The sequence below is a fragment of the Penaeus japonicus genome, unplaced genomic scaffold (genome assembly GCF_977035675.1).
Source record: "Penaeus japonicus unplaced genomic scaffold, GWHDUDI00000001_assembly GWHDUDI00000015, whole genome shotgun sequence".
In the NCBI taxonomy this organism is placed as follows: domain Eukaryota; kingdom Metazoa; phylum Arthropoda; class Malacostraca; order Decapoda; family Penaeidae; genus Penaeus; species Penaeus japonicus.
The window spans coordinates 35,141,435-35,153,934 of NW_028234417.1; the positions used below are offsets into that span (position 1 = coordinate 35,141,435).

A 12,500-nucleotide genomic window follows, 5' to 3' on the forward strand; every position below is an offset into this window, starting at 1 on the left:
AGGTTACCAGTTGGCGTACTAGCTGCCCCTGGTTTAGCACTTACCCCCATGCTACCAACTAGCCCTGGACTAGCAGTGGGTCCTGACATGTTGGCTGAACCCTGACCACCACTCGGTCCCGAGTTATTAGGAGGCACAGAGCTCGCATAATTTCCAGAGAGGACCGAGTTCGCAGGTGCGGCCGGCCTTGCAGTAGAGCCAGCTGTACCCGTGGAAACAGAAGGAGCCACAGCCGAAGGAGCCACAGCCGAAGGAGCCACAGCCGAAGGAGCCACAGCCGAAGGAGCCACAGCCGAAGGAGCCACACTTGAAGTATTCGCACCTGAAGTAGCTATACCTGAAGGAGCCACAGCCGGAGGAACCACAGCCGAAGGAGCCACAGCCGAAGGAGCCACAGCCGAAGGAGCCACAGCCGAAGGAGCCACAGCCGAAGGAGCCACAGCCGAAGGAGCCACACTTAAACTATTCACACCTGAAGTTCCCACAGCCGGAGGAACCACAGCCAACGGAGCCACACCTGTAGGACCTGAAGGAGCAGGACTCAGCATCGGGAAGCCAATTTGACTTGGGTTCTTCAGGAAGTTCACGGGAGCCTTTCCGCCCGGGGTGTTCATCATAGACCCCCCACCGGCGAGACTGCGGGAGGAAAGGACGATTGAAGAAGAATGAGGAAAGTGGAAGTGGAAGAGGGAAGAAGTGGAGGATGGGAGAGGAAAGGCGAAAGAGGAAGAGGAGGAATATTTAAGAGGAGAATGAAAAAGGGAGGAAGAATGAGGAAAGTAGAAGAGGAAGAGGGAAGAAGTGGAGGATGGGAGAGGAAAGGCGAAAGAGGAAGAGGAGGAGGAATATTTAAGAGGAGAATGAAAAAGGGAGGAAGAAAATGTAAGAAGAATATTTAATGTAAGCAATGTGATGTAACGTAATTTAAGTAATGTCATCTCATGTAATGCAATTCAATGTAATGCTAAATGTAAGAGGAATATTTAAGAGGAGAATGAAAGAGGAGAGTATTGTTTCTAGTGGTAAATCATTAGCATTGTCATAATTATCATCATCATCACTATCATTATCACTGTTACTAGCATAATTCTTATAATTTTATTTTTATCATTCGTATCAATATCATTAGCATTCTTAAAACAATATCGTTACAATTTTCAATACCATTATAACCATCATCCCTATCATCACGAACCGAGTTTTTGAACTCATCCTTACGCACAAAGGACACACACACACACGCACACGAAAACCCAAAGGACACACACACACACACGCACACGAAAACCCAAAGGACACACACACACGCACACGAAAACCCAAAGGACACACACACACACGCACACGAAAACCCAAAGGACACACACACACGCACACGAAAACCCAAAGGACACACACACACGCACACGAAAACCCAAAGGACACACACACACACGCACAACGAAAACCCAAAGGACACACACACACGCACACGAAAACCCAAAGGACACACACACACGCACACGAAAACCCAAAGGACACACACACACGCACACGAAAACCCAAAGGACACACACACACGCACACGAAAACCCAAAGGACACACACACATGCACACGAAAACCCAAAGGACACACACACACGCACAACGAAAACCCAAAGGACACACTCACGACGAAAAGATCCTGTTGCCTGTGGTAAAAGCAGCATCCTTCCGGGCCATCCTCGTCTCCAGATCCTTCACCCTCGCCGTTAGATTGGCTCCCTTTCCTACCTGGGTCGCTAAGGTCCTCAGGTCAAGGCTCAGCTGCCCTGACTGCTGCTGGAGGACTTGGACGTCCCCCTTCAGCTGGGCCCCGGAGTCTCGCACGGACCTCAGCTCGTTCACCAGGGCACTGATGTTCAACGCCATGCCCTTGGTGGTGTTCCGTATTGTGTTCAGTTGCCATTGGAACATGCCTGAATCGTGGAGTGTTTAGGAATGATTAGGATCAAACGAGGGGAATAGAAACGCTGATTGGCATTAGTGTAGAAATGACAGCAACAACAAAATGAATGGGGAAACTAATAAAAAAGAAAAAAAAAGAAAAAGAAGACAAAAAAAAAGATAAGCATTGAAGACTATCTTGTCATGAAAATCCAATAATATTCATATATCACAATTGTATGAACAAAATGATAAACATTAATATAATTTGAAAAAAAAAGAAATAAGAAAAAAACAAACTGTTCCTCCATTTTCTTTCTGCAAACGTATACTCACTTGATTTGGTGCTGCCTGTAGAACCCTTCCGCTGAATGTCCCTCTCCACCTCTTCGAAACGCTGGATCAATAATAACATTATTCAGTGATAAATAACAGAAAGGCTTAAAGAGATTGCGCACAATGACGTGAAGGAAACAAAGCATGGCTATAGCAAAGAAAGCGACAACCTCGTTATCGAATTTCGAGAAATATAAAATAATGGCTTGCTGACATGTTTTGAAACGCTGGACGCATGGAATAATGAAATAATCAACAGTTCGATGGCTACTGTACTTTACGGTAAATTTTCCGGGTGGTTCCGTGTTACTAAATGCCATGAAAGTAGTGTCGATGGATTATTCACACTACTACTCATATATAGTGGATATTACCAACGATTCCACTCGTATACTCCACAATCAGGGCTTAACTATTGGGAAAGTTTACCTGCCTAATTACTGATATATAAAATAGTCTATCCTTATCTATGTATTTAAAGAAAACGAAAACTTTTTATAATTCATAGAAAATATTAAACTTTATAGGGGAAACTTATTCATTGCGCTGGATTTTTCCTAACTCGTAGATGCTTAGGAAGGAACAAAAATAAGCCAATAAAATTCAAAACACCAAACCAGCAATACATACAAAAATAAAGAATGATACCAAATAGTAGTCGTAGCGATATACAAATACATTAATTACAATCGCATAAATCGATCGAAATAAAAGTAAATAACCCTGTATAATGGTTCATTACTGTTCATAGTGGTGTGTTAACAGAAGGGATGGATGGCCATGACACCTTTCCCTATTTTATTATCATTATCTATTATAAGTATTATGGTTGGTTTTATTTATCTTTTATTTTTGTAAGATAGGGTTCTTGTACTTAACCACAATAGAGTTAATATTCAGTTGAGGGGTGACAAGTATTCACAATATACCTCTGATATTAAACTGAAATGCCGTATTACAGGACAAACCTGTTCCGAGTGTCAACATTCAGAGAAAATATTTTTTAATCGTCTTGTCATTTGTGTGTGTGCGTGTGTGTGTGTGTGTGTGTGTGTGTGTGTGTGTGTGTGTGTGTGTGTGTGTGTGTGTGTGTGTGTGTGTGTGTGTGTGTGTGCGCGCGCGTGTGTATGTTTGTGTGTGTGTGTGTGTGTGTGTGTGTGTGTGTGTGTGTGTGTGTGTGTGTGTGTGTGTGTGTGTGTGTGTGTGTGCGTGTGTGCGTGTGTGTGTGTGTGTGATATCCTTAGTACCACTTATTCACTATCTCTGTCATTTAAAATAATTTCCCCTCTCCCCCTCCCCCCGTATTCACACCTTTCCCAAACTCATTTACGACCCATCCTTAGAAATACAGCAGACTGCAGACGTAATTACAGCGCCTACCCCTAACCTACCAGTGTGAACTCATCCTGGATGTCCTGCAAAGCGTCCTGAAGGTCTTGCAGGCGTCCGATGTTGTTCGTGAGGTTGCCGTTCATCGGGAAGAGGAAATTACTGACCAGCTGATCGAGATTGGAGGCGACTTTTGACACTACTGACGACGTATTTGTCAGCGACTCCTCCAGGCTCTTTATGGATTCTCGGTCTAGCACACTCGCTTCCTTCATCTCTTCTATGTCTTCCTTCGCCTGAGGAAAGGACGTGGTGAAAGAGCGTTCTCTCTTAACCCCCCTACCCCCACCCCCACCCCCACCCCCACACCCTACCCTCACCCGTATTCACACCTTTCCCCAAACTCACTTACGACCCAACCTTTAAAAAAAAAAAATCAAGGAAAAAAAAAAAAAAAAAATCCAGCAGACGTAATTACAGTGCCAACCCTTAACCTACCAGTGTGAACTCATCCTGTAAATCCTGCAAAGCGTCCTGAAGGTCTTGCAGGCGTCCGCTGCTGCTCGTGAGGTTGTTGCCTGGGAAGCTGATGACCAGCTGATCGAGCTTGGAGCCGAGTTTGTCCACTTCGAAGGATGTCTCGTCCAGTGCCACTTCCAGGCTTTTTATATACTCTCGGTCTAACACACTCGCCTCTTTCATCTCTTCGATGTCCTTCTTCGCCTGAGGAGTGGGCGTGGTGTAAGAACAGACGAAATGGGGGTGTGGGAGGATGTGTCATTAGACATGGGTGAAGTCTATTATCAGATAAGAGTGACATTAGCACACAAGAGACCAGTATGAAGCATGTACTCGACGTGGTGTCATAATCAATTCCCTGTCGTGATTGCAGCCTGATGATTAATGGAACCTCAAGACATTATAGGCATAAAGACAGTAGGGCTATTTAGTTTTATCTAGAGATTAGTCTCTAATCATTTGCTTCGTATTAAGGTAAGTTATTCAGATACAGCAATCGTGAAAGTGTGTCTTCATTCTGGGGACCGTTCCTCTGTCCAACTGATAATCATCAACACAAGATTAGCAGTTCTGTGATCCAAGTGCATGTGATCCCTGTCGTTTCTCATCGCTTTGGCCTCTTTCCCATGACTCCCTGTCTTCTTCACTCACCTTCGCCGTTTCGTTCCTGAGTGCGGAGGCCGTGTCGTTGAGGGCGAGTCGGAGGGGCGCCACCTCGTTCTCCACCTGACGCAGGATGGCCCCCGCCCAGCCGCTCTTCGTTACGTTGCCCTCGGCTTCCCAGTGGCTGATCCTCCGCTCGTGATCCTCCACTTTCTGTTCGGGGTCAGGTCATATAGGTCAACGGAAAGTGGTTTGGGATGGATCTCTCTTTTTTCTCTCTTTCTCTTTCTCTCTCTCTCTCTATCTATCCCGCTTTAGTTCTAATGATTATGAGAGTGAATTTATAAAGAAAAAAAAACAAAAAAACATTAAGTATATTCTACATATCCCTTTGGAGAGTTACAATCATTGCACAGGCTCTACCTCATACTTGACTTGGTACTTGAGCATAACCGTCCTTAGGCTTGACTTATTATTCCCCGCCAATATACGAAAAGCAAAGAGGTAACTCTTATATTTACGAACGGACTGGAAAAGTTATATTGTTTCAGCATTGATGTAGTTTTAAATTTTGAGTTAGCTCCTTATATTCCTTATATCATATTAGGGTATGAGTTAATGTCATGAGATCCCATGAGGCTAGCTTCAGTGTTTTTCGCAAAATTAGGATACACTGACCTTAATCTCTTGAAGAAATCCCTAGTTAAAGAAGGATACCGAACAAGCTAGTTTACACTGATGACAGGTCGTCGAAAATAATTCCCTCTTGTTAACGAAAACACCTCTAATCATTTGAAATTTGAAATCGTTCAATGAGGCAATTTCTCCACACTCTCTAAAAATGGCCCACGTATCCTCTACATAAACGTTCTTTGTTTAACATTCTAAACCATTCCTATTATTACGCTCTCTAAGAACGACCAGTACCTACTTGTATTTACTATCGGTTTCTTGCAACCAAAGACAGTAATTTTGAAATTTCCTTGCTTCCTTCGTGCGCTGGACAGCATTTATATCAAAAAGATTATAGAAATTCACTGATATATATACCGTGTACACCGAAGTTTTAAAAAAATCACTGTGGTTTTATCAGGCCGATCGAACAAGTCAGCATCACTCTCCTATTTGCCAAGCTTTTCGAAACTATATATAAAAAAATATGTGAATTAAACACCCAAAACCGTTTTCTTTCTCCCATACTCGACAAGTCAGCCATTGTCCACCTATATGGCCTCTCATGGCGGTCCTAAATATCCTACATATCTTCCTTCTCAACTGCACAAACACTATTTCAACTTCTCTCTTCCTATCCCTTTCTCTCCGTGCCGCTGTCCCCCCTCCCCCCCCTCCCTTCCCCCGCCACTTGCTTCCTTCACTCACCTTTGCCGTGTCGTTCGTGATCGTGTCGTTGAGGCGGTCGAGGGCGAGTCGGAGGGGCGCCACCTCGTTCTCCACCTGACGCAGGATGGCCCCCGCCCAGCCGCTCTTGGTTACGTTGCCCTCGGCCTCCCTGCGGCTGATCCTCCGCTCGTGGTCCTCTACTTTCTGTTCGGGGTCAGGTCACATAGGTCAGCGGTAAGTGGTGGTCGTGGTTTGGGATGGATCTCTCTTGTTCTCTCTCTCTCTCTCTCTCTCTCTCTCTCCCTCTCTTTCTCCCTCTCTCCCCCCTCTCTCTCTCCCTCTCCCCCTCCTCTCTCTCTCCCTCTCCTTCTCCCTCCCCCCTTCTCTCTCTCTATCCCTCTCTCTCTCTCCATCTCCCACTCCCTCTCCCTCCCTCTCCCTTCCCTCTTCCTCTCCCTCTCCCTCTTTCACCCCCCTCCATCTCTCTCCCGTCTTTCACCATCATCACTAAAGTTTCACAAAATTACAAAATTAACTAAATTCCAAAATTCAACTCACGTTTCGTGTCTCACGAATCTCTCCCTGTCAACAGAAGAAAATTATTAATCAAATATAATTCTCGTTCTAAACTATTTAAACATCTAAATTAGCTGTGTTCCAGAATCGTTTGAGTTTTTTTATATATATTTTTTTTATCTTTTATCTTTTTTTTATCTGTATTTTTCTTCTCAACTTTGGTATGGTTTTATTTGTAACTTGATATTATATATTTGCATTAAGTATACCTGGTATGTTTGGATTATGTTAATAACGTCTCACGTTTTTCTTTTTTTCGTTTATCTAAGGTAGACATATGCTAGCATATGTGGATGTGTGTGTGCGTGTGTGTATGTGTGTGCGCGCGTGTGTGTGTGTTTGCTATTGTGTATGTGGTACATGTATCTGTGTGCAAATTAAAACAAAAATTCTCTCTCTCTCTCTCTCTCTCTCTCTCACACACACACACACACACTCTCTCTCTCTCTCTCTCTCTCTCTCTCTCTCTCTCTCTCTCTCTCTCTCTCTCTCTCTCTCTCTCTCTCTCTCTCTCTCTCTCTCTCTCTCTCTCTCTCTCTCTCTCTTTCCCTATTCGTACCTGCATATCCTTCAGTTGCTGCACTTCCGTCTTCACTGCCCCTAAGCCATTATTCACTTTTAAAATCTGATTGTTAACAAATACCATCGTCATTTTTACACTTTGGTCCATTTTCGACAGTTTCTGCTCCAGTTCTTGTGTTTTTTGTTTACTCTCGTCTAGTTCCTGAAACAAGATAGGAATACAGTTATTATTATCAAATGCCTTTAGGTATTTTGAGAATGTACAATCTTTATTTTTTTCTGGAATGGTGATAGGGATTTGAAGGTTGTCTGGACTTGTTTCTGGGCATTTAGGATATGTTTGGCTTGTAATACGTGAGGGAAATGGACACTGATTTGGTGAGATAGGCCTATCCATCTTTTTTTTTGGAGGCCTGTTAGTTTTCGTGAAGTTGTTGTTAACCGTTTTCTGTTGTTGTTGTTTTTTCCACGCGTTTTCTTTTCTTTTCTTTTTTCTTGTTGAAATCTTTCTATCTTCAGCAAGGTCAAGTAAGGTTTGCAATTAAGGCCTTCTGACTAGGCGCATATTCGCAGCGTTAATAGTTGAAAGTTCCATTCTTTTAGTCCACCCTCCCCCCTTTATCGAGCCCCAGCCCGTCACCCCCCCCCCATTACCCCTCCCCTTCTTTTTCCTCATCCTCGTCCCTCCCCTCCCTCTCCCCCCCCTTTTCTATTCCCTGCAGTTTCGCTCTTCCGGTTTATCCATCCTTACTCCCTTTCCTAATTAAGTTTTTTAATTAAAACTTCCCCTCTTCTCTCCCCCCCCTCCCCCTTTGCCTCTTATTCGTCCTTTTCTTTACTTTCCCTCCTTTTCTGTCCTTCCCCATCCTCCCTCCCCTTACCTATCCCTCCCACCCTTTCTTCTTTCCCCCCTCCCTGCCTCCTTTCTCTTCCCTCCCACCCAATTTTTTCCTTCCCTCCCTTAAACTTTTCCCCTTCCCCCTACCCATCTCTTCCCTTCCTCTCTCTCCTTTCCCATCCTCTTCCCTTCCAACCATCTTTTCCCATTCCATTCCCTATCCATCCCAGCCACCTCTATCCTGCCCCTTCCCCTCCCTCCCACCCTTCTCCCTCCTACGTTACCACACCACCCCTTCTCCCTTCCCCCCTTCCCCCTTCTCCCTCCCCCAGTCTCTCTTCCTCATTCTCCTTCCCCCATTCATCCTTCCTCCTAACTCCCTCCCCCATTCTCCCTTCCCCCTTCTCCCTCCCCTATTCTCCCTTCTCCCGTAACCCTTCCCCATCCTCCCTTCCTCCCTAACTCCCTCCCTCATTCTCCCTCCCCCTCCATTCTCCCTCCCTCCCCCTTTCCCCCTCCCCCTTAACTCCCTGCCCCATTCTCCCTCCCCCTAACTCCCTTCCCCCGTAACCCTCCCCCTTTCCCCCTCCCCCCAAACTCCCTCCCTCCCCCTTTCCCCCTCCCCCTTAACTCCCTTCCCCCCTAACTCCCTCCCTTCTCCAGTCTCCCTCCCCTCAAACTCCCTATCTCCTCCATTCTCCTCCCCTCCCCCTTTCCCCCTCCCGCCAAACTCCCTCCCTCCTCCATAACCCTTCCCCTCCCCCTTTCCCCCTCCCCCCTTCTCCCTCCCTCCTCCATTCTCCCTCCCCCCCTAACTCCCTTCCCCCCCTAACTCCCTACCTGCTTCAAGACTCGACTGCTGTTCCGCTCCGCCTCCAGTTCTTCCTCAAGGTGTTCGAGGTCCTGCTTCAAGACTCGACTGCTGTTCCGCTCCGCCTCCAGTTCTTCCTCAAGGTGTTCGAGGTCCTGCTTCAAAACTCGACCGCTGTTCCGCTCCGCCTCCAGTTCTTCCTCAAGGTGTTCGAGGTCCTGCTTCAGCTGCCTCGTGACCTCGCCCTGTGACCTTACCGATTCCCAGAGGAGGTCAATCTCGGTCCTTCGCACTTCACCCACTCCTTCGAGTTTCGTCTTGAAGGGAAAATAAAAAAAAGAGAAAAGGGAAAATGTGAAATGATGATTATAAGCGTCGTCTTGAAGGGAAAAATGAGAAAATGGAAAATGTGAAATGATGATTATAAGCGTCGTCTTGAAGGGAAAAATGAGAAAAGGGAAAATGTGAAATGATGATTATAAGCGTCGTCTTGAAGGGAAAAATGAGAAAAGGGAAAATGTGAAATGATGATTATAAGCGTCGTCTTGAAGGGAAAAATGAGAAAAGGGAAAATGTGAAATGATGATTATAAGTTTCGTCTTGAAGAAAAAAAAAGGAAAAAGGTGAAATGATTATAAGTGTCGTCTTGAAAAAAAAAAAAAAAAAAAAAAAGGGAAAATGTGAAATGATGATTATAAGTTTCGTCTTGAAGAAAAAAAAAAAAAAAAAAAAGAGAAAAGGGAAAATGTGAAATGATGATTATAAGTGTCGTCTTGAAGGAAAAAAAATAGAAAAGGGAAAATGTGAAATGATGATTATAAGTTTCGTCCTGAAGGAAAAAAAAAGAGAAAATGGAAAAGGTGAAATGTTGATTATAAGTTTCGTCTTGAAGGAAAAAAGAGAAAAGGGAAAAGGTATGATGATGATGATTATAAGAATGATGTTGGTAATGATAGTGGTGATGGTGGGAGTAATGATAATGATAGTGATGATAATGGTAGTGATGATAGCGATGATCGTGATGATGATAGCAATGGTAATGATGATGATAATGATATAGTGATGATGATGATGATGATTACAATTGTAGGAAGGATGATGATGATAAAAATACCGATGATAACAATAATGATGATGGTGATGATAATAATGATGATAATAGTAATGATAATAATAATAATTATAATAAACAAAATTTATGATAAAGATAATAATGATAATAAAAGTAATGATAAGAATAATAATAATGATAATAAAAGTAATGATAAGAATAATAATGATGATAAACAAAATTTATGATAAAGATAATAATGATAATAGTAATGATAATGATAACAAACAAAAGTTATAACAAAGATAATAATGATAATAGTAAAGATAATAGTAATAACAATAATCATGATAATCCCAATAGTAACGATAAAGGAAAACAGTGTGATAACAATAATGATAATAAATATAATAGTAAAGAAGAAAAAAAATAAACGAATGGAGACGCAGAAAGAAAATGTAAATATATGGAATAAGAAAAACAGAGAAAACAAGAAGAGACGAAGTAATTTGATAAATGAGAGCAGAAAAGAAAAAAGAAAATAAGTAAATGAAAGAGAAAAAAAATGAATAAAGAAAATGTAACGAAATACACAAAGGCGAAAACAAAGAACTAAAAGAACGGAGATAGAATAGCGAAAAAGGAGGAGAAGAAAGAACGAATGATACTGAAAATGAACAACAATTTAGATGAATTAGTTAGAATGACATAAAGAATAGAAAATAAAGATTGATAAAAAAATGATGAATAAACAAGACTGATAATGAAAATATAATGAACAGAAAACAAAACGAAGCAGGAAAAAAGAGATACGAGTAATAAAGATGAAAAAGTAGATTGATAAAAGATATCGAATAAACATGTGAAGAGAAAATAGGAAGAGAAACAAAAGAAAGAAACAAAAGAAAGAAAGAAAAGAAGGGAAAAAAAATAAGAGGAAAAGGATGTCAAAGCATCGAATGATGAATTTTAAAGAAAATTACAAGAAAATACAAAATTACAAAAAATACAGTTACAAAATACGAAAGAAAAGTTGTGAGATAACTAGAAAAAAATTATAATATTTCGAAGGACATTACTTTCGATTCTAATCTATTAAATAACAATAAGGAAAAGACAATATAAATGAAACATCCTTTCTTATTTACAAATTGTGATAAAACTCGAAAAAAAAACGGAATTTATTTCGTCCTTCCTCTCTTGCTGTTGAAATTATCATAATTTTTTATAATCATCATTTTCTCAATTATTTCCTGTATCATCACCTTATAATTTATCATTCCAAATACCAATGGATTAACTAGAAAGAATCGAAAGGAGATTAAAATAGTCAACCCTTCAACGAGAAACAAAGGAATATGAAGAAAACGCGCAGAAAGACGAACTAGAAATCTAATATAATTTTTTTTTGTTCCCTATATTCTTAAATACTGATTTTTTCATTAGTCATACTACATTCTCCATCCATATTTCCTTCATAAGTTTTCCTTATAATATACCACTATCAAATGGTGGTTAACTTTTATTTTCTTTAAGTATTATTCGTTATTTGACACTTCTGATTTCGCTAATTCATTAAGTAATAATTTTTATTAAATTGAATCTTTATTTTTCTCTTTACTTCATTTCAGTTCTCTAAAAACAGTCATTCATGAGTAATAGTTAACTTTTATGAATAATAGTTTATTATCACTATTATCATTATAATCATTATTTCTATCATTGTTTTCATTATCATTATTATCACTATTATCATTGTAATAATTATTTTACCATCATTAACATATCATTATATCTACTATCATATTATTATTATCCTTATCATTATTATCACTATTATCATTATCATCATTATAAATATTATTATTATTTTCATCATTGTTATCATTATTGTTATTACCATTGTTGTTATCATCATTATAATTATTGTTATCATCGTTACAATCATCATTATTACCACTATTATCATAATTATTTCTATCATTATTAACATTGCTATTATTATTATTATTATTATTATTATCATTACCATTTTCACCATTATTATTATCATCGTCATTATTACATTACCATTATCATCATTATTGCCATTGTCATTATCAATATCACTATCTTCATTAAAGTATCATTACCATTATAATCGTCATTACCAGTGGTATCATCAATATCATTATGATTTTATTATCCTTATTATTATCATCACTATTCCCATTAGTATTATTACTACTACTATCATAACTAGTACTACTGCTACTGCTATCACTATCACAACCACAATTATTCTTATCATTGCCATTATCATCATTCTTAGCACAACTACTATTACAATTATCATAATTACTATCCCAACAGTCTATTACTGTTATAAATATCATTCATATCATCATCATCGTTATCATTATCGTTATTACTATTGTTGTTATCATCACTATCCTTCTTATAATCATTATTATTATCCTTATCATTATAATCATTATCATTATATTCTTTGTTATCATCATCTATTACTATCATTAAAATTACCACAATAATTTTCTTACATGCTTACTCCTTACCTCAACATCCAGTATTTTCTCATTCAACTCATCCAGCTGTGGTATGTTGAGAGACCTGGTTTGCACTCCTGCACTCAACAGCTCATCTAGGGGCCTGTGAACAAGAGAGTTTG

General features: G+C 40.4%; 1 protein-coding gene across 4 annotated transcripts in view; it reads right to left on the reverse strand.

Annotated features, from left to right (window-relative positions):
- LOC122264310 (uncharacterized) overlaps window positions 1-12,500 on the reverse strand; it is a 19,307-nt gene that overhangs the window by 1,483 nt on the left and 5,324 nt on the right. Inside the window, exons 3-13 of one of the 4 annotated variants that reach the window (XM_086544811.1) lie at window positions 12,388-12,481; window positions 8,935-9,098; window positions 7,170-7,332; window positions 6,593-6,616; window positions 6,074-6,238; window positions 4,742-4,906; window positions 4,070-4,294; window positions 3,634-3,867; window positions 2,243-2,303; window positions 1,653-1,938; window positions 1-636 (exon numbers count right to left, since the gene is read on the reverse strand). The exon at window positions 1-636 is cut by the window's left edge and continues 1,483 nt beyond it. In XM_086544811.1, coding sequence (XP_086400937.1) covers window positions 1-636; window positions 1,653-1,938; window positions 2,243-2,303; window positions 3,634-3,867; window positions 4,070-4,294; window positions 4,742-4,906; window positions 6,074-6,238; window positions 6,593-6,616; window positions 7,170-7,332; window positions 8,935-9,098; window positions 12,388-12,481 — 2,217 coding nt within the window. Of the gene's footprint in view, window positions 637-1,652; window positions 1,939-2,242; window positions 2,304-3,633; window positions 3,868-4,069; window positions 4,295-4,741; window positions 4,907-6,073; window positions 6,239-6,592; window positions 6,617-7,169; window positions 7,335-8,810; window positions 9,099-12,387; window positions 12,482-12,500 lie in introns of all 4 variants that reach the window. The other 3 variants (XM_086544810.1, XM_086544809.1, XM_086544812.1) reach the window with 3 other exon arrangements.